Below are 22,824 nucleotides of genomic sequence, written 5' to 3'. Positions count from 1 at the left end.
ACCTTACAGTGAAATGTTGAATACAACAGGTGTAGTAGACCTTACTGTGAAATGTTGAAAACAACAGGTGTAGTAGACCTTACTGTGAAATGTTGAAAACAACAGGTGTAGTAGACCTTACTGTGAAATGTTTAATACAACAGGTGTAGTAAACCTTACAGTGAAATGCTTACTTACAAGCCCTTAAATAACAATGTAGTTCAAGAAATAGAGTCAAGAAAATATTTTCTAATGAATCTAAAGTGAAAAAAAAGTAACACAAGAAAATGACTTTACAATAACAAGGTGGTCAGACCTACAACACTGTTGTGTCATCAGCAAACTTAAGGATGGCGTTGGAGTCGTGCTTTACCAAGCAGTCGTAGGTGAACAGGGAGTACAGGAGGGGACTAAGCACGCACCCCTGAGGGGCCCAGGGATCAGAGTGGCAGATGTGTTGTTACCTGCCCTTACCACCTGGGGGCGGTCTGCCAGGTACATCAACTGTACGTCATTAAATGAACATGTATATATTTATGACATCTCCCCCACTGACTATCCTAGCTCCGACTGGAAACCTTATCAAACATTCTGTCTGATCAAAATTCATTCATTATCAATATGAGAACAAACAAATTCTTGTGTGTGTGAGATCAGGATTAATGTGTTCTGAATATAAGAACAAACAAGTGTTTGTTGATGAGAGAGACAGAGAAACCCTGTGGGTGTTTCAGTGGGAGGCTAGAGAGTCCTCAGTACCGTCATTCAACATTCGCTTTGTGTGTGTGTGTGTGTGTGTGTGTGAGAGAGAGAGACAGAGATACCCTGTGGGTGTTTCAGTGGGAGGCTAGAGAGTCCTCAGTACCGTCATTCAACACTCGCTCTGTGTGTGTGTGTTTGTGTGTGTGAGAGAGAGAGACAGATGATGTGTGTATGTGTTTGTGTGTGTGAGAGAGAGACAGATGATGTTTGTGTGTGTGAGAGAGATAGACAGATGATGTGTGTGTGTGTGAGTGAGAGTGAGAGACAGATGATGTGTGTGTGTGAGAGAGAGACAGATGATGTGTGTATGTGTTTGTGTGTGTGAGAGAGGGAGACAGATGATGTGTGTGTGGGAGAGAGACAGATTATGTGTGGATGTGTTTGTGTGTGTGAGAGAGGGAGACAGATGATGTGTGTGTGTGGGAGAGAGACAGATGATGTGTGTATGTGTTTGTGTGTGTGTGAGAGAGAGAGAGACAGATGGTGTGTGTGTGTGAGAGAGAGAGACAGATGATGTTTGTGTGTGTGAGTGAGAGAGACAGATGATGTTTGTGTGTGTGTTTGTGTGTGTGTGAGAGAGAGAGACAGATGATGTGTGTGTGTGAGAGAGAGACAGATGACCCCCCCTTGGGTTGTGCCATGGCGGAGATCTTTGTGGGCTATACTCAGCCTTGTCTCAGGATGGTAAGTTGGTGGTTGAAGATATCCCTCTAGTGGTGTGGGGGCTGTGCTTTGGCAAAGTGGGTGGGGTTATATCCTTCCTGTTGGGCCCTGTCCGGGGATGTCCTCGGATGGGGCCACAGTTTCTCCTGACCCCTCCTGTCTCAGCCTCCAGTATTTATACTGCAGTAGTTTATGTGTCGGGGGGCTAGGGTCAGTTTGTTATATCTGGAGTACTTCTCCTGTCCTATTCGGTGTCCTGTGTGAATCTAAGTGTGCGTTCTCTAATTCTCTCCTTCTCTCTTTCTTTCTCTCTCTCGGAGGACCTGAGCCCTAGGACCATGCCCCAGGACTACCTGACATGATGACTCCTTGCTGTCCCCAGTCCACCTGGCTGTGCTGCTGCTCCAGTTTCAACTGTTCTGCCTTATTATTATTCGACCATGCTGGTCATTTATGAACATTTTAACATCTTGGCCATGTTCTGTTATAATCTCCACCCGGCACAGTCAGAAGAGGACTGGCCACCCCACATAGCCTGGTTCCTCTCTAGGTTTCTTCCTAGGTTTTGGCCTTTCTAGGGAGTTTTTCCTAGCCACCGTGCTTCTACACCTGCATTGCTTGCTGTTTGGGGTTTTAGGCTGGGTTTCTGTACAGCACTTTGAGATATCAGCTGATGTACGAAGGGCTATATAAATAAATTTGATTTGATTTGATGATGTGTGTATGTGTTTGTGTGTGTGAGAGAGAGAGATACAGATGATGTGTGTGTGTGTGAGAGAGAGAGAGATACAGATGATGTGTGTGTGTGAGAGAGAGAGAGATACAGATGATGTGTGTGTATGAGAGAGAGACAGATGATGTGTGTATGTACTGTATGAATGTGTAGGGATGTGAACATAATTTCCTGGGTTTTGTGATTAATCATTGCAGGTTTGTACATGATTGTGTGTGTGTGTACTCGCACATGTGTAACAGTATAATTTTAAACCGTCCCCTCGCCCATACCCGGGCGCGAACCAGGGACCTTCTGCACACATCGTCAACAGTCACCCTCGAAGCATCGTTACCCATCTCTCCACAAAAGCCGCGGCCCTTGCAGAGCAAGGGGAACTACTACTTCAAGGTCTCAGAGCAAGTGACGTAACCGATTGAAACGCTATTTAGCGCACACCGCTAACTAAGCTAGCCGTTTCACATCCGTTACACATGTTTGTGTGTGTGCAAGTGTGTGTGTGTGTGTGTGTGTGTGTGTGTGTGTGTGTGTGTGAGTCTGTGTGAATGGAGGAATTACAATGTAACCAGAAGGTGTCAGACACTCCTCTCTTGAGGCACTGAGGTCATCTGTCGTTGGCTTTTTAAATCCCATTCCAATCCTTCCTGACACAGGGATTTACGGTCGATTCATTCAAGTATGGGAAAATAGGACAATCATGGGAATAAGTGTGAGTTTCATATGATTTGAAGATTAAAATGGTTTGATAATCAACGTTAGACCACATTGAGACTTCGCTGACGGGATCCTCCAACACGTGTGTTTCTAGTATAAGGTGGGGGTGTGGACGAGACAGACGTAGCCTGTAAGTGACAAGATCCTCTGTGTGTGTGTGAACAGCCCTGCTCATGATGTTACACGCAACTCTGTCACGGCCAGTGTGTGTGCGTGTGTGTGTGTGTGTGTGTCCTAGGGCAGAGGTTGGGTCAGGTTGGAGAACAGGTGGTTCTCCAGGTGTGAGGGAGGCTGCAGACCTTGGCAGACGGTGACTCTGGTCCCGATGTTCAAAGAATCCACACACACACACACACACACACACACACACACTGGCCGTGACAGAGTTGCGTGTAACATCATGAGCAGGGCTGTTCACCTGTAAGAAGAACACTGTCTCTAATCTCCATCTGTTCAGACTTTGGCTCACCTAACAAGCTCACAGACAGACTTTCTCTGTTTTCACTATCTATCTCTCTCTCTCTCTCTCTCTCTCTCTCTCTCTCTCTCTCTCTCTCTCTCTCTCTCTCTCTGTCTCTCTCTCTCTCTCTGTCTCTCTCTCTCTCTGTCTCTCTCTCTCTCTCTGTCTCTCTGTCTCTCTCTCTGTCTCTCTCTGTCTCTCTCTCTCTGTCGCTCTCTCTGTCTCTCTGTCTCTCTCTGTCTCTCTCTCTCGCTCTCTCTGTCTCTGTCTCTCTCTCTCCTCTCTGTCTCTCTCTCTCTCTGTCTCTCTCTCTCTCTCTCTCTCTCTCTCTCTCTCTCTCTCTCTCTCTCTCTCTCTCTCTTTCACTTTCATTTTGCTCTTTTATAAAAGTGATTAACCTTTTTAAACCACTTTTGTCTAAACTATATCACCTCATTTTTGAGTGTGTGTGTGTGCGTGTGAGGAATATCTAGACACAGTGTGCAGACATGCTTTAGTGGAAACACATTGACATCAACTTGACTGTTCTCTTTTTCACTAACATGTTTTTGAACAGAAAGGTCTCTGTAAGAGACATTGTCATTACCACACTTGGTACATGGTTATAAACATCCCCATCCCACCCAGCAATGCCATCCCCAAAAGCAGACTAGATCAGACTGATCTGTGACGTACACAGCGATGTAAATATCTATGATGTAGCCAGCATAGGGAGATCAGGGAATTAGCTCTCTCATGTGGACATGATGACAGAACTAGCAAACAAAAAGTAACTATGTTACTGCTCACTCTACCAGGGGCCAATCACAGGAGAGGAACCTACTGGGAGTGGGCCTGTATGGCTCGGTTGGTAGAGCATGGGCACTTGCAATGTGGGTTTGATTCCTGGGTCCACCCGTGACTGTTAGTTGCTTTGGATAAAAGTATCTGCTAAATGACATATACTATACCAGTATAGCATCTACTGGGGATGAGAAAGACAGGAGCGGGACACTTTGAGGAGGCACTGAGTCTGACGCAAGGTCTTGTAATACAAATACAACTACATACCCCTAACCCACGAGATGCGTCTGAACCCACACTGTTCTCCATACATAATTGAACTACTCTCTCACACATTTATATACAGTACCAGTCAAGTTTGGACACACCTACTCACCCAACGTTTTTTTTTTTTTTTTTTTTTTTTTTCTTTCACTATTTTCTACATTGTAGAATAATAGTGAAGACATCAACACTATGAGATAACACATATGGAATCATGTAGTAACCAAAAAAGTGTTAAACAAATCTAAATATATTTTATATTTGAGATTCTTCAAAGTAGACACCCATTGCCTTGATGTCAGCTTTGGACACACTTGGCATTCTCTCAACCTGCTTCATGAGGTCGTCACCTGGAATGCATTTCAATTAGCAGGTGTTCCTTGTTAAAAGTTAATTTGTGGAATTTATTTCCTTCTCAACAGCTGATTTGTCTGTCTGTTACCTGTTTGACAGAGAGAGAGGGAGGACAGCTGACTGATGATCTGTTATCTGTTTGACAGAGAGAGGGGAGGACAGCTGACTGATTATCTGTTATCTGTTTGACAGAGAGAGGGGGGGGGGCAGCTGACTGATTATCTGTTATCTGTTTGACAGAGAGAGGGGGGGACAGCTGACTGATGATCTGTTATTTGTTAGAGAGAGGGGGGGACAGCTGACTGATGATCTGTTATCTGTTAGAGAGAGAGAGTGGGGGACAGCTGACTGATGATCTGTTATCTGTTTGACAGAGAGAGGGGAGGACAGCTGACTGATGATCTGTTATCTGTTTGACAGAGAGGGGGGGGCAGCTGACTGATTATCTGTTATCTGTTTGACAGAGAGAGGGTAGGACAGCTGACTGATGATATGTTATCTGTTTGACAGAGAGAGGGGAGGACAGCTGACTGATGATCTGTTATCTGTTTGACAGAGAGAGGGGAGGACAGCTGACTGATTATCTGTTATCTGTTTGACAGAGAGAGGGGGGGCAGCTGACTGATTATCTGTTATCTGTTTGACAGAGAGAGGGGGGGACAGCTGACTGATGATCTGTTATCTGTTAGAGAGAGAGAGTGGGGGACAGCTGACTGATGATCTGTTATCTGTTTGACAGAGAGAGGGGAGGACAGCTGACTGATGATCTGTTATCTGTTTGACAGAGAGAGGGGAGGACAGCTGACTGATGATCTGTTATCTGTTTGACAGAGAGAGGGGAGGACAGCTGACTGATGATCTGTTATCTGTTTGACAGAGAGAGGGGAGGACAGCTGACTGATGATCTGTTATCTGTTTGACAGAGAGAGGGGAGGACAGCTGACTGATTATCTGTTATCTGTTTGACAGAGAGAGAGGGGGACAGCTGACTGATGATATGTTATCTGTTTGACAGAGAGAGGGGAGGACAGCTGACTGATGATCTGTTATCTGTTTGACAGAGAGAGGGGAGGACAGCTGACTGATGATCTGTTATCTGTTTGACAGAGAGAGGGGAGGACAGCTGACTGATGATCTGTTATCTGTTTGACAGAGAGAGAGGGGTGAAGGCTTGATTCTATGGTCAGTTGACTGCTGTGAATTATTATTGGAGTCACTGTTCATGGCCCACACTCTAAATTCTTACCAGCCATTCACAAATCCAGATGTGTTTTTCTCTGACAGGTTTTTAACATTGGCAGTGAAGTGCTCAACTCAATGCGGACTTGGATAAGGAACAGAAACGTCAAGTACGCTTCAATCTGAGCTAAGTCGTTCACTACAGAAGTTAAGCAGCCTCTGGTCTGCTTTCGCCGAAGGAGCCAGTATAAACAGGATAAAACCCCACCGACTCTGCTCCACAGGAACCCAATGCAGAAGATCAATGAAGGACTGAGCGTCATCGGGCGGTGATGAACCCTTTATGGTTCAATTTAATAAAGAATAAATCAAGGAACAAATATATGTGTCTTGTTACAAAAAAATGGAAGATTCCCATAATCTTTTATCTGAACCAGAGTTAATCAGTCACACACACCAGACCATTACTATTATATCTCTTAGGGAAGTGTAAAACAATCAAGACATCCTTCTCAACACAAGGCCAGTAGAAGGAGTCGGGAGAGAGAGACAAAAAAAAGACAGGGAGAGATGTAGAGAGAAAGGTAAATGATGAGACATAGTTTCTAAATTAAAAATTGTACTTTTTTATTACAATGTATAGTGTATACATTTCTGCTTTTGCAATATTCACGCAATGTTTTTTATGCCAATAAAACAGATTGAGAGAGTATATAGCTTGAGAGCTTGAGAGAGAGTATATATAATGTATAGGTAGATAGACAGACAGACAGAGATATGGAGACGGCGGTAGAGAAAGAGTTTGATTGAGTGTGACATTTTTAATAATGCATCTCAGCGCGTAAAATAATCTCTCAGGTGAATGGAAGGACACTGTTACTCACAGCCTCTAGGGGTCACTGTTGCACTGTGGGCCTGAGCATTAGTTGTCTTGTGGGAGAGGAAGATAGTGTGCAGGTGGTGGTGGCGTGTTTGTTGTGTTCTGAGCCTGTAATGGTGCACCCTCCATTGGGAGTGAGGCAGTATAATGTTACAACACATGGAGGGGGAGGGAGGGAGGGACAGGGAGGGAGGGGGGGACAGGGAGGGAGGGGGAGGGAGGGAGGGGGGAGGGAGGGAGGGAGGGAGGGGGAGGGAGGGAGGGAGGGGGAGAGGGAGAGGGAGGGAGGGAGAGAGAGAGGGAGAGAGGGAGGGAGAGAGGGAGGGAGAGAGGGAGAGAGGGAGAGAGGGAGGGAGAGAGGGAGAGAGGGAGAGAGAGGGGAGAGAGAGAGAGAGAGAGAGAGAGAGAGAGAGAGAGAGAGAGAGAGAGAGAGAGAGAGAGAGAGAGAGAGGTGTTCTCTCTTGAACTGTTATTCCAAGCACAGGAGCTGTTCTAAAAGCCAGTTGTTCTATACTTAATTACTAAGTACTAACCAACTGATAAGGTGGTGGAGCATCTGTCCTATGCGGATCGAGCAGGAAGCTGTATGCACCAATCAGCAGACCCAAAAGCGAGGTGGACACAGCAGTGGATTAGAGATGATGCATTAGCTACGTATTACTGTTTATTTCAGCGCTTTCACTTACCTGTGGGATGCAGTAAACGCTCTGTTATCATTGTTCTGTGACAGGTCTACTGTTGGCCTGCTGTTTCCATGACTCCCTGAACCATCCCACTACTAGACTGCATTTCATTTAAAACAAGGGTCTCTGTCCTCGATGATGGCTGGGTGAGCAATAGATTCACCTGGGTTCTGACAGAATGTGAAGGGGTGCTGAGCGGTGGTGGGGGCGAGGTTGTTCATGTTTTTGGAGATAAAGGTTGCCCCAGACTAAAAGTGCCATACTCACACATATCAAACTTGACTCTGAGGCAGTGGGCCTTTTAACAATGCCATTTTGCCACAGATCGCTTCACAGTGAGATCAGACTGCTAACTATACTTTGGGGAGCACTATAGCTACTAAGCTGTAGCTAATGAAGCATAAGGAGGAGGAAGAATTATGCTCGTGTGTGGTTACAAACTGCAGGATCCACATCCACCACATCAATGCTGCCTTTTCATGTCACTCTTTAGAAATGTTTGATCCTGATCAAAACTTTGCGACAATAACATCAGACAGGTACGCTCACCACCAAAGACCAATAACATCAGACAGGTACGCTCACCACCAAAGACCAATAACATCAGACAGGTACGCTCATCACCAAAGACCAATAACATCAGACAGGTATGCTCACCACCAAAGACCAATAACATCAGACAGGTACGCTCACCACCAAAGACCAATAACATCAGACAGGTACGCTCATCACCAAAGACCAATAACATCAGACAGGTACGCTCACCACCAAAGACCAATAACATCAGACAGGTACGCTCATCACCAAAGACCAATAACATCAGACAGGTACGCTCACCACCAAAACCAATAACATCAGACAGGTACGCTCACCACCAAAGACCAATAACATCAGACAGGTACGCTCACCACCAAAGACCAATAACATCAGACAGGTACGCTCACCACCAAAGACCAATAACATCAGACAGGTACGCTCACCACCAAAGACCAATAACATCAGACAGGTACGCTCACCACCAAAGACCAATAACATCAGACAGGTACGCTCATCACCAAAGACCAATAACATCAGACAGGTACGCTCACCACCAAAGACCAATAACATCAGACAGGTACACTCACCACCAAAGACTGGACTCTCCCTCTCTCTGGTCTAAATCACACCTTGAAAATTGTATATGTTGAACGGTTATTACCTAGCTTCACCTGACGTTGCCTTAGTAACAGGGCTGGAAGATGGGGGGGGACCCAGCAGGAAGTTGTCAGAGCAGGATCAGTGTGTGGTACTGTGAGGCTGGCAGAGATAGGACTCGGTTGTTGTCGATAAATATGTTCCTGTTTCGTATTTCATTATTTTTTAAAGGTATTAGTGATATCACCAGACACAGGATAATTTGGTCTTCCGTCATGTTGTGTGTAATCAGTGAATGCTGTTAGGATGTGAAAATGTCCCAATGTGTCTGGTTACTGCTGAAACCAGACGATGCATTTTGTCAGGAAGCAAACAGTGTGTCTGGTTACTGTTGAGACCAGATGATGCATTTTGTCAGGAAGCAAACAGTGTGTCTGGTTACTGTTGAGACCAGATGATGCATTTTGTCAGGAAGCAAACAGTGTGTCTGTCTGGTTGCTGTTGAGACCAGACAATGCATTTGGTCAGGAAGCAAACAGTGTGTCTGGTTACTGTTGAGACCAGACAATGCATTTTGTCACCAGACAATGCATGTTGTTACCTACCCTCACCCCCTGGTGGCGCCCCGTCAGGAAGTCCAGTACCTCGAGCTTGATGACGGTACCATGGTGTTAAATGCTGAGCTGTAGTCGATGAACAGCATTCTCACATAGGTATTCATCTTGTCCAGATGGGTTAGGGCAGTGTGCTTTGTGGTTGCGATTGCGTCGTCTGTGGACCTATTGGGGCGGTAAGCAAATTGGAGTGGGTCTAGGGTGTCAGGTAGGGTGGAGGTGATATGGTCCTTGACTAGTCTCTCACAGCACTTCATGATGACGGAAGTGAGTGCTACGGGGAGGTAGTCGTTTAGCTCAGTTACCTTAGCTTTCTTGGGAACAGGAACAATGGTGGCCCTCTTGAAGCATGAGGGAACTGCAGACTGGGATAAGGATTGATTGAATATGTCCGTAAACACACCAGCCAGCTGGTCTGCACATGCTCTGAGGACGCGGCTGGGGATGCCGTCTGGGCCTGCAGCCTTGCGAGGGTTGACACGTTTATATGTTTTACTCACGTCGGCTGCAGTGAAGGAGAGTCTGCAGGTTTTGGTAGCGGGCTGTGTCAGTGGCACTGTATTGTCCTCAAAGCGAGCAAAGAAGTTATTTAGTCTGTCTGGGAGCAAGACATCCTGGTCCGCGACGGGGCTGGTTTTCTTTTTGTAATCCGTGATTGACTGTAGACCCTGCCACATACCTCTTGTGTCTGAGCCGTTGAATTGCGACTCTACTTTGTCTCTATACTGACACTTAGCTTGTTTGTTTGCCTTGCCGAGGGAATAGCTACACTGTTTGTATTCGGTCATGTTTCCGGTCGCCTTGCCGTGATTAAAAGCAGTGGTTCGCACTTTCAGTTTCACGCGAATGCTGCCATCAATCCACAGTTTCTGGTATGGGAATGTTTTAATAGTTACTGTAGGCACGACATCGCCGATGCACTTTCTAATGAACTCGCTCATCAAATCAGCATATTTGTCAATGTTGTTGTTGGATGCAATGCGAAACATATCCCAATCCACGTGATCGAAGTATTCTTGAAGTGTGGAATCAGATTGGTCGGACCAGCGTTGAACAGACTTGAGCGCGGGAGCTTCTTGTTTTAGTTTCTGTCTGTAGGCTGGAAGCAACAAAATGGAATCGTGGTCAGCTTTTCCGAAAGGAGTGCGGGGGAGGGCCTTATATGCGTCGCGGAAGTTAGAATAACAATGATCCAGGGTTTTTCCCGGCCTGGTTGCACAATCGATAGCTGATAGAATTTGGGGAGTCTTGTTTTCAGATTAGCCTTATTAAAATCCCCAGCTACAACGAATGCATGATATATGGTTTCCAATTCACATAGAGTTATAGTTGGGGGGGAATATATACGGCTGTGATTATAATCGAAGAGAATTCCCTTGGTAGATAATGCAGTCGACATTTGATTGTGAGGAATTCTAAGTCAGGTGAACAGAATGACTTGAGTTCCAGACATAATGCATTTTGTCAGGAAGCAAACAGTGTGTCTGGTTACTGTTGAGATCAGACAATGCACTTTGTCAGGAAGTAAACGATATCTACAGATTACATGCGTTCTCCTCTTCACTGTTGATGTTGAGACTGGACAGAGGAACTCTGTCTAGAAGGCCAGCATCCCAGGGTCTCCTCTTCACTGTTGACGTTGAGACTGGTGTTTTGCGGGTACTATTTAATGAAGCTGCCAGTTCAAGTCAAACCAAATCAAATCAAATGTATTTATATAGCCCTTCGTACATCAGCTGATATCTCAAAGTGCTGTACAGAAACCCAGCCTAAAACCCCAAACAGCAAGCAATGCAGGTGTAGAAGCACGGTGGCTAGGAAAAACTCCCTAGAAAGGCCAAAACCTAGGAAGAAACCTAGAGAGGAACCAGGCTATGTGGGGTGGCCAGTCCTCTTCTGGCTGTGCCGGGTGGAGATTATAACAGAACACGGCCAAGATGTTAAAATGTTCATAAATGACCAGCATGGTCGAATAATAATAAGGCAGAACAGTTGAAACTGGAGCAGCAGCACAGCCAGGTGGACTGGGGACAGCAAGGAGTCATCTTGTCAGGTAGTCCTGGGGCATGGTCTGAGGGCTCAGGTCCTCCGAGAGAGAGAAAGAAAGAGAGAATTAGAGAGAGCATATGTGGGGTGGCCAGTCCTCTTCTGACTGTGCAGGGTGGAGATTATAACAGAACATGGCCAAGATGTTCAAATGTTCATAAATGACCAGCATGGTCGAATAATAATAAGAAGGAAACAGTTGAAACTGGAGCAGCAGCACGGCCAGGTGGACTGGGGTGTCTGTTTCTCAAACTAGACACTCCAATGTACTTGACCTCTTGCTCAGTTGTGCCCCGGGGCCTCCCACTCCTTTTTCTATTCTGGTTAGAGCCAGTTTGCTCTGTTATGTGAAGGGAGTAGTACACAGCATTATTACCTCCCTGTATATAGCGTTTCATTGTTCGTCTACACATGTTGTTTTATGTTATTACCTCCCTGTATATAGCGTTTCATTGTTCGTCTACACATGTTGTTTTATGTTATTACTTCCCTGTATATAGCGTTTCATTGTTTGTCTACACATGTTGTTTTATGTTATTACTTCCCTGTATATAGCGTTTCATTGTTCGTCTACACATGTTGTTTTATGTTATTACCTCCCTGTATATAGCGTTTCATTGTTCGTCTACACATGTTGTTTTATGTTATTACCTCCCTGTATATAGCATTTCATTGTTCGTCTACACATGTTGTTTTATGTTATTACCTGCCTGTATATAGCGTTTCATTGTTCGTCTACACATGTTGTTTTATGTTATTACCTCCCTGTATATAGCATTTCATTGTTCGTCTACACATGTTGTTTTATGTTATTACCTCCCTGTATATAGCGTTTCATTGTTCGTCTACACATGTTGTTTTATGTTATTACCTCCCTGTATATAGCGTTTCATTGTTCGTCTACACATGTTGTTTTATGTTATTACCTCCCTGTATATAGCGTTTCATTGTTCGTCTACACATGTTGTTTTATGTTATTACCTCCCTGTATATAGCGTTTCATTGTTCGTCTACACATGTTGTTTTATGTTATTACCTCCCTGTATATAGCGTTTCATTGTTCGTCTACACATGTTGTTTTATGTTATTACCTCCCTGTATATAGCATTTCATTGTTCGTCTACACATGTTGTTTTATGTTATTACCTCCCTGTATATAGCGTTTCATTGTTCGTCTACACATGTTGTTTTATGTTATTACTTCCCTGTATATAGCATTTCATTGTTCGTCTACACATGTTGTTTTATGTTATTACCTCCCTGTATATAGCGTTTCATTGTTCGTCTACACATGTTGTTTTATGTTATTACCTCCCTGTATATAGCGTTTCATTGTTCGTCTACACATGTTGTTTTATGTTATTACCTCCCTGTATATAGCGTTTCATTGTTCGTCTACACATGTTGTTTTATGTTATTACCTCCCTGTATATAGCGTTTCATTGTTCGTCTACACATGTTGTTTTATGTTATTACCTCCCTGTATATAGCATTTCATTGTTCGTCTACACATGTTGTTTTACGAAGCATGTGACAAATAACACTTCATTAGTTTTGACTTGAAACAAACAAACCCACAAACACACCCCAAATCACACAGTGAAACCTGTCTTTGTGTTGGGGGGAGATTAATATCAATTTAAATGCAGAAGAAATGTCTCTTAATGAATCAATGGAACTAAAGTGAAAGGTCAAAGTTGAGATAAGTCATTAGAATGGGAAGTCTTTTCAGTGCTGACTGAAGGGAAGAGATGAGAAACACTGATGGTGTTGTCATGCCACCTGTGAAAGGTCAAAGTTGAGATAAGTCATTAGAATGGGAAGTCTTTTCAGTGCTGACTGAAGGGGAGAGATGAGAAACACTGATGGTGTTGTCATGCCACCCGTGACTGCCTGTTTGAGTATGTCTTTGTCTCCATGGTGATGTGTCCAAGCAGCTCTCACAGTCTCACGTCAATTTTGTTTCTCAAATGTCCAATTTGGAAGTTGTTCCAAACGTCACATTTCGACGTGTTTAAGGTTCAGTTGAGGCATAACTCCACATGGTTAAGGTTTGGGTGAAGTTCAGACATTAACTCTGTATGGTGAAGGTAAGTGTTAAGGTTTGGGTGAAGTTCAGACATTAACTCTGTATGGTTAAGGTAAGTGTTAAGGTTTGGGTGAAGTTCAGACATTAACTCTGTATGGTTAAGGCAAGGGTTAAGGTTTGGGTGAAGTTCAGACATTAACTCTGTATGGTTAAGGCAAGGGTTAAGGTTTGGGTGAAGTTCAGACATTAACTCTGTATGGTTAAGGTAAGGGTTAAGGTTTGGGTGAAGTTCAGACATTAACTCTGTATGGTTACGGTAAGGGTTAAGGTTTGGGTGAAGTTCAGACATTAACTCTGTATGGTTAAGGTTTGGGTGAAGTTCAGACATTAACTCTGTATGGTTAAGGTAAGGGTTAAGGTTTGGGTGAAGTTCAGACATTAACTCTGTATGGTTAAGGTAAGGGTTAAGGTTTGGGTGAAGTTCAGACATTAACTCTGTATGGTTAAGGTAAGTGTTAAGGTTTGGGTGAAGTTCAGACATTAACTCTGTATGGTTAAGGTAAGGGTTAAGGTTTGGGTGAAGTTCAGACATTAACTCTGTATGGTTAAGGTAAGGGTTAAGGTTTGGGTGAAGTTCAGACATTAACTCTGTATGGTTAAGGTAAGGGTTAAGGTTTGGGTGAAGTTCAGACATTAACTCTGTATGGTTAAGGTAAGGGTTAAGGTTTGGGTGAAGTTCAGACATTAACTCTGTATGGTGAAGGTAAGGGTTAAGGTTTGGGTGAAGTTCAGACATTAACTCTGTATGGTTAAGGTAAGGGTTAAGGTTTGGGTGAAGTTCAGACATTAACTCTGTATGGTTACGGTAAGGGTTAAGGTTTGGGTGAAGTTCAGACATTAACTCTGTATGGTTAAGGTAAGGGTTAAGGTTTGGGTGAAGTTCAGACATTAACTCTGTATGGTTAAGGTAAGGGTTAAGGTTTGGGTGAAGTTCAGGCATTAACTCTGTATGGTTAAGGTAAGGGTTAAGGTTTGGGTGAAGTTCAGACATTAACTCTGTATGGTTAAGGTAAGGGTTAAGGTTTGGGTGAAGTTCAGGCATTAACTCTGTATGGTTAAGGTAAGGGTTAAGGTTTGGGTGAAGTTCAGACATTAACTCTGTATGGTTAAGGTAAGGGTTAAGGTTTGGGTGAAGTTCAGACATTAACTCTGTATGGTTAAGGTAAGGGTTAAGGTTTGGGTGAAGTTCAGACATTAACTCTGTATGGTTAAGTAAGGGTTAAGGTTTGGGTGAAGTTCAGACATTAACTCTGTATGGTTAAGGTAAGGGTTAAGGTTTGGGTGAAGTTCAGACATTAACTCTGTATGGTTAAGGTAAGGGTTAAGGTTTGGGTGAAGCTCAGACATTAACTCTGTATGGTTAAGGTAAGGGTTAAGGTTTGGGTGAAGTTCAGACATTAACTCTGTATGGTTAAGGTAAGGGTTAAGGTTTGGGTGAAGTTCAGACATTAACTCTGTATGGTTAAGGTAAGGGTTAAGGTTTGGGTGAAGCTCAGACATTAACTCTGTATGGTTAAGGTAAGGGTTAAGGTTTGGGTGAAGTTCAGACATTAACTCTGTATGGTTAATGTAAGGGTTAAGGTTTGGGTGAAGTTCAGACATTAACTCTGTATGGTTAAGGTAAGTGTTAAGGTTTGGGTGAAGTTCAGACATTAACTCTGTATGGTTAAGGTAAGTGTTAAGGTTTGGGTGAAGTTCAGACATTAACTCTGTATGGTTAAGGTAAGGGTTAAGGTTTGGGTGAAGTTCAGACATTAACTCTGTATGGTTAAGGTAAGGGTTAAGGTTTGGGTGAAGTTCAGACATTAACTCTGTATGGTTAAGGTAAGGGTTAAGGTTTGGGTGAAGTTCAGACATTAACTCTGTATGGTTACGGTAAGGGTTAAGGTTTGGGTGAAGTTCAGACATTAACTCTGTATGGTTAAGGTAAGGGTTAAGGTTTGGGTGAAGTTCAGACATTAACTCTGTATGGTGAAGGTAAGGGTTAAGGTTTGGGTGAAGTTCAGACATTAACTCTGTATGGTTACGGTAAGGGTTAAGGTTTGGGTGAAGTTCAGACATTAACTCTGTATGGTTAAGGTAAGGGTTAAGGTTTGGGTGAAGTTCAGACATTAACTCTGTATGGTTAAGGTAAGGGTTAAGGTTTGGGTGAAGTTCAGGCATTAACTCTGTATGGTTAAGGTAAGGGTTAAGGTTTGGGTGAAGTTCAGACATTAACTCTGTATGGTTAAGGTAAGGGTTAAGGTTTGGGTGAAGTTCAGACATTAACTCTGTATGGTTAAGGTAAGGGTTAAGGTTTGGGTGAAGTTCAGACATTAACTCTGTATGGTTAAGGTAAGGGTTAAGGTTTGGGTGAAGTTCAGACATTAACTCTGTATGGTTAAGGTAAGGGTTAAGGTTTGGGTGAAGTTCAGACATTAACTCTGTATGGTTAAGGTAAGGGTTAAGGTTTGGGTGAAGTTCAGGCATTAACTCTGTATGGTTAAGGTAAGGGTTAAGGTTTGGGTGAAGTTCAGACATTAACTCTGTATGGTTAAGGTAAGGGTTAAGGTTTGGGTGAAGTTCAGACATTAACTCTGTATGGTTAAGGTAAGGGTTAAGGTTTGGGTGAAGTTCAGACATTAACTCTGTATGGTTAAGGTAAGGGTTAAGGTTTGGGTGAAGTTCAGGCATTAACTCTGTATGGTTAAGGTAAGGGTTAAGGTTTGGGTGAAGTTCAGACATTAACTCTGTATGGTTAAGGTAAGGGTTAAGGTTTGGGTGAAGTTCAGACATTAACTCTGTATGGTTAAGGTAAGGGTTAAGGTTTGGGTGAAGTTCAGACATTAACTCTGTATGGTTAAGGTAAGGGTTAAGGTTTGGGTGAAGTTCAGACATTAACTCTGTATGGTTAAGGTAAGGGTTAAGGTTTGGGTGAAGTTCAGACATTAACTCTGTATGGTTAAGGTAAGTGTTAAGGTTTGGGTGAAGTTCAGACATTAACTCTGTATGGTTAAGGTAAGGGTTAAGGTTTGGGTGAAGTTCAGACATTAACTCTGTATGGTTAAGGTAAGGGTTAAGGTTTGGGTGAAGTTCAGACATTAACTCTGTATGGTTAAGGTAAGGGTTACGGTTTGGGTGAAGTTCAGACATTAACTCTGTATGGTTAAGGTAAGGGTTAAGGTTTGGGATAGGCTTAAAACAAAAATATCAAAACCAACTTTCTATCGCTCGATTCAAACGGGGAACCTTTGAAATCCCCGTCCACAATGTAAAACCGAAACCTACTTGAAGGTAACAGCGCTCACTCTTGCCCCTAGTGGCCGATTTCATCATCACCTCCCAACGTCTTTAAACATGGACGGATGTCAATTACTGACATGTGACATGGCTGGATGTTTCTCACATGCCTGCAGACCTTTGTCACTGTGTGTGTGTGTGTGTGTGTGTGTGTGTGTGTGTGTGTGTGTGTGTGTGTGTGTGTGTGTGTGTGTGTGTGTGTGTGTGTGTGTGTGTGTGTGTGTGTGTGTGTGTTTACTGTGATAAACTGAATGGAGAATTTGCTCTAATCTGAAGCAGTGTTTGGTGCTACCTCATTCTACATGTTCCTGAGAAGCAGGGAGAATTATCATGTTTGCAGGGCGGATGTTTACCACCAATAGCACAAGTTATTATTTTCCTTTGGTTTCCCCGGCAACAGAATACAAATATAAGTCATCCTGTGTAATTAGAGCAGCGAGAACTCTCAGATTCATTTGTTATTTTCTGATGGTGGAGGGTTTTATCAGAGCAATGCTAAAAAAAACACAGGCATGCTTTTCTAACACAATCTTTCACCATCTATTTTCTATTTCATCCATTGTCTATTTCCTCCATTGTCTATTTCCTCCATTTTCTATTTCATCCATTTTCTATTTCATCCATTTTCTATTTAATCCCTTTTCTATTTCATCCATTGTCTATTTCATCCATTGTCTATTTCCTCCATTTTCTATTTCCTCCATTTTCTATTTCATCCATTTTCTATTTCATCCATTTTCTATTTCATCCATTTTCTATTTCTTTATTCCTTGTTTTAATAAGTGTGTGCCTCTGTGGATTATGGAAAGCATTGCCATGCAGGGGGAAGCGTTTTCTGTATGTCTATGTCAGTGAGCATGTTTGTGTATCTCTCTCTGTTTAAAGAAGAATGTGCCACAGTCCATAGCTCGGCTTGTATGTGTGTGTGTAGCAAAGCTGGTAGATTGTCCCATGCTGGGAGAGATAAGCAGTAGCGGGGCTGTGCCCAGCGTGAGCTGGTGTTCCAGGGTCGGGGGTGAGGAGTGTGAGCCGAGATAACACTCACACTATGGGGGGCGCGAGCTTGCAGAGATAAGGAAAGGAAAATGGGGGATACCTGGTCAGTTGTACAACTGAATGTATTCAACTGAAATGGGTCTTCCGCATTTAACCCAACCCCTCTGAATCAGCACATACTCCGGAGGTTCCGCCATGACACTGATGTCATTAGTAGTGGCCATTCTGTGCCCCTAAACATAGTGTCTCAGGCTGATGCTGTCACTGAGGGCTCCTAGTGGGGGAGAGATCCTCTCTAACCATCTCCCCCTGTCATACCTTACAGCCCTGTTCTTCAATACTGGCCTCCTGTCACACCTTACAGCCCTGTTCTTCAATACTGGCCCCTGTCACACCTTACAGCCCTGTTCTTCAATACTGGCCCCTGTCCCACCTTACAGCCCTGTTCTTCAATACTGGCCCCTGTCCCACCTTACAGCCCTGTTCTTCAATACTGGCCCCTGTCCCACCTTACAGCCCTGTTCTTCAATACTGGCCCCTGTCCCACCTTACAGCCCTGTTCTTCAATACTGGCCCCTGTCCCACCTTACAGCCCTGGTCTTCAATACTGGCCCCTGTCCCACCTTACAGCCCTGTTCTTCAATACTGGCCCCACAGATATACTACACTGGGTTTGCAGGCTTTTTCTCTGGCGTAGTACTAAAACACCTTAGAATAATCAAGGCCTCAAAAATTATTTTAATTTAATTATATTTTATTCTAATCTGTTTTATTCTATTTTATTCTAACCTATTCTATTCTAATCTATTTTATTATATTTATTCAATTCTATGTTATTCAATTCTATGTTATTCTAATCTATTTTATTCCAATCTATTTATTCTGTTCTATTTTAATCTAATTTATTTTAATATAATTTATTTTAATCTAATTTATTTTAATCAAATCTATTTGATTCTAATCTATTTTATTCTAATCTTGTCACAATCGTCGTCTTGAGGAGACCAAAGCGCAGCGTGGTGTATATGCATGATTTAATGAAAGACGAAAAAAACACGAAGTACACTAAAGCAAACAAACAAACTAACAAGACGAACGTGACCGCTATAAATACTGAGTGCAAGCATGCAACATCACATAGACAATAACCCACCAAATACCCAAAGAAGATGGCTGCCTAAATATGGTTCCCAATCAGAGACAACGATAAACACCTGCCTCTAATTGAGAACCAATCTAGGCAACCATAGACATATATAAACACTTAGATGGTAACCAACCCCATCCCCTAGACAGTACAAAAACACATACATCACCCATGTCACACCCTGACCTAACCAAAACAACAAAGAAAACAAATAATACTCAGGTCAGGGCTTGACAAATCTATTTTAATCTAATCTATTTACTCTATTCCTTTTCATTTGAATCTATTCTATGTTCATCTATTTTATTTTATTTTATTTTATTCTATTTTATTTTATTCTATTCTATTTTATTCTAATCTATTTTACTTTATTATATTTTATTCTATTCTATTTTATTCTATTCTATTCTATTTGATTCTATTCTATTTATTCTAATCTATTCTATTCATTTGCCCGGTTCTTCCGTGGGTTCTGTTGGCACTTCCACAGAGTCACTGTTTGTGGCAGTGCAGTTTTTTTCTTGTATAATCAGTGATATTGATTCTGGCTTGTTTCAGTGGAAAAGCATCTGACCAAACAGAGGAAAAAAAACATCTGCTTTCAGAAGTACTCTCCTACGATGTCACCCTCTGAGGGGAAGACACCTGCTTTCAGAAGTACTCTCCTACGATGTCACCCTCTGAAGGGAAGACACCTGCTTTCAGAAGTACTCTCCTACGATGTCACCCTCTGAAGGGAAGACACCTGCTTTCAGAAGTACTCTCCTACGATGTCACCCTCTGAGGGGAAGACCCCTGCTTTCAGAAGTACTCTCCTACGATGTCACCCTCTGAGGGGAAGACATCTGCTTTCAGAAGTACTCTCCTACGATGTCACCCTCTGAGGGGAAGACATCTGCTTTCAGAAGTACTCTCCTACGATGTCACCCTCTGAGGGGAAGACCCCTGCTTTCAGAAGTACTCTCCTACGATGTCACCCTCTGAGGGGAAGACATCTGCTTTCAGAAGTACTCTCCTACGATGTCACCCTCTGAGGGGAAGACACCTGCTTTCAGAAGTACTCTCCTACGATGTCACCCTCTGAAGGGAAGACACCTGCTTTCAGAAGTACTCTCCTACGATGTCACCCTCTGAAGGGAAGACACCTGCTTTCAGAAGTACTCTCCTACGATGTCACCCTCTGAGGGGAAGACACCTGCTTTCAGAAGTACTCTCCTACGATGTCACCCTCTGAAGGGAAGAATGGCTGATTGTTTTTACAGAGTGTCTTAAAGACTGAGCGGAAAGGAGGCGGAGTGGGAGAGAGAGAAATAAAAAGTTGTGATATCTGCAAAACATGTGTGTATATGTAAATGTATGTGTGTGTGACCTAATACTCTGGTGTGATTAGCTGACTGCAGGTTTAGTTGTTGTTTTGTTGTACAGCTGTACATCACAGTCTTTATGAACGCTTAATGAGCTGCTTCATGGTGTTTACACACACACACACACACACACACACACACACACACACACACACACACACACACACACACACACACACACACACACACACACACACACACACACACACACACACACACACACACACACACACACACACACGCACAGGAAAGGAACATCAAACTAGAGCACATCCGGAGGGGGCAAATGCCTAATTTCTCTCTCAAAAACAAAACAAAACCCTGAAAAACAAGAAAACGCTCAACATGAAGGAACTCAAGCACTGAGACTACAAATGGGACACTTCTTCTGGTTCATAGAGTCGTAGAAATTAGTTAAGTAAAACAAAACTAAAACTGAACCAGAAATGTCTCAGAAAATCTTTGTAGTCGCAGTATGAAAACTATTGTACGGTATTCACGTGAAAACACTGATGGTGTACTTAATAATACACATTTATCTTCTAACCCCAATAGACAGGACATAGATCTCCAGCTACTGCCCTCCCCCACACAGAACTCCAGCTACTGCCCTCCCCCACACAGAGCTCCAGCTACTGCCCTCCCCCACACAGAACTCCAGCTACTGCCCTCCCCCACACAGAACTCCAGCTACTGCCCTCCCCCACACAGAGCTCCAGCTACTGCCCTCCCCCACACAGAGCTCCAGCTACTGCCCTCCCCCACACAGAACTCCAGCTACTGCCCTCCCCCACACAGAGCTCCAGCTACTGCCCTCCCCCACACAGAGCTCCAGCTACTGCCCTCCCCCACACAGAACTCCAGCTACTGCCCTCCCCCACACAGAGCTCCAGCTACTGCCCTCCCCCACACAGATCTCCAGCTACTGCCCTCCCCACACAGAACTCCAGCTACTGCCCTCCCCACACAGATCTCCAGCTACTGCCCTCCCCACACAGAACTCCAGCTACTGCCCTCCCCCACACAGAGCTCCAGCTACTGCCCTCCCCCACACAGAACTCCAGCTACTGCCCTCCCCCACACAGAGCTCCAGCTACTGCCCTCCCCCACACAGAGCTCCAGCTACTGCCCTCCCCCACACAGAGCTCCAGCTACTGCCCTCCCCCACACAGAACTCCAGCTACTGTCCTCTCCCACACAGCTCTCCAGCTACTGCCCTCCCCACACAGAACTCCAGCTACTGTCCTCCCCCACACAGCTCTCCAGCTACTGCCCTCCCCCACACAGAACTCCAGCTACTGTCCTCCCCCACACAGAACTCCAGCTACTGTCCTCCCCCACACAGCTCTCCAGCTACTGCCCTCCCCCACACAGAACTCCAGCTACTGCCCTCCCCCACACAGAACTCCAGCTACTGCCCTCCCCCACACAGAACTCCAGCTACTGCCCTCCCCCACACAGAACTCCAGCTACTGTCCTCCCCAACACAGCTCTCCAGCTACTGTCCTCCCCCACACAGCTCTCCAGCTACTGTCCTCCCCAACACAGCTCTCCAGCTACTGCCCTTCCCCCACACAGAACTCCAGCTACTGTCCTCCTCCACACAGAACTCCAGCTACTGCCCTCCCCCACACAGAGCTCCAGCTACTGCCCTCCCCCACACAGAACTCCAGCTACTGCCCTCCCCCACACAGAGCTCCAGCTACTGCCCTCCCCCACACAGAGCTCCAGCTACTGTCCTCCCCACACAGAGCTCCAGCTACTGTCCCCCCACACAGAACTCCAGCTACTGCCCTCCCCCACACAGAGCTCCAGCTACTGTCCTCCCCACACAGAACTCCAGCTACTGCCCTCCCCCACACAGAGCTCCAGCTACTGTTCCCCCCACACAGAACTCCAGCTACTGCCCTCCCCCACACAGAGCTCAAGCTACTGCCCTCCCCCTCACAGAACTCCAGCTACTGCCCTCCCCCACACAGAGCTCCAGCTACTGTCCTCCCCCAAACAGAACTCCAGCTACTGCCCTCCCCCACACAGAGCTCCAGCTACTGTTCCCCCACACAGAACTCCAGCTACTGCCCTCCCCCACACAGAGCTCAAGCTACTGCCCTCCCCCTCACAGAACTCCAGCTACTGCCCTCCCCACACAGAGCTCCAGCTACTGTCCTCCCCCAAACAGAACTCCAGCTACTGCCCTCCCCCACACAGAACTCCAGCTACTGCCCTCCCCCACACAGAACTCCAGCTACTGTCCTCCCCCACACAGAGCTCCAGCTACTGCCCTCCCCCCACACAGAACTCCAGCTACTGCCCTCCCCAAACAGAGCTCCAGCTACTGCCCTCCCCCACACAGAACTCCAGCTACTGCCCTCCCCCACACAGAGCTCCAGCTACTGTCCTCCCCCAAACAGAACTCCAGCTACTGCCCTCCCCTTACTCCGCTACAGCCCTGTCTCTGTCTCCTCTACAGCCCTGTCTCCTCTACAGCCCTGTCTCCTCTACAGTCCTGTCCCTATCTCCTCTACAGCCCTGTCCCTTTCTCCTCTACAGCTCTGTCTCCTCTACAGCTCTGTCTCCTCTACAGCCCTGTCTCCTCTAGAGCTCTGTCTCCGTCTCCTCTACAGTGCAACAAAGAGAATTTCCTGAGAAACATTCTCTCTCTCTCGCTCCTATCCCTATCCCTAGAGAGAGAGAGAGAGAG

The 22,824-nt window shown here is 44.8% G+C and overlaps 1 protein-coding gene across 1 annotated transcript; it reads left to right on the top strand.

The window, feature by feature from the left end:
* The first annotated feature begins 329 nt into the window (after positions 1-329).
* On the top strand, positions 330-22,769 carry LOC127909158 (uncharacterized). Its single transcript, XM_052469205.1, has 3 exons — positions 330-361; positions 20,679-22,580; positions 22,748-22,769. The coding sequence occupies exons 1-3, from the start codon at positions 330-332 to the stop codon at positions 22,767-22,769; spliced, it is 1,956 nt and encodes a 651-aa protein (XP_052325165.1).
* Positions 22,770-22,824: the final 55 nt, after the last annotated feature.

The sequence above is a fragment of the Oncorhynchus keta genome, chromosome 1 (assembly GCF_023373465.1).
Source record: "Oncorhynchus keta strain PuntledgeMale-10-30-2019 chromosome 1, Oket_V2, whole genome shotgun sequence".
Lineage (NCBI taxonomy): Eukaryota > Metazoa > Chordata > Actinopteri > Salmoniformes > Salmonidae > Oncorhynchus > Oncorhynchus keta.
Note: the sequence above shows the minus strand (reverse complement) of the source record. Positions and strands in the feature narration are given on the sequence as shown.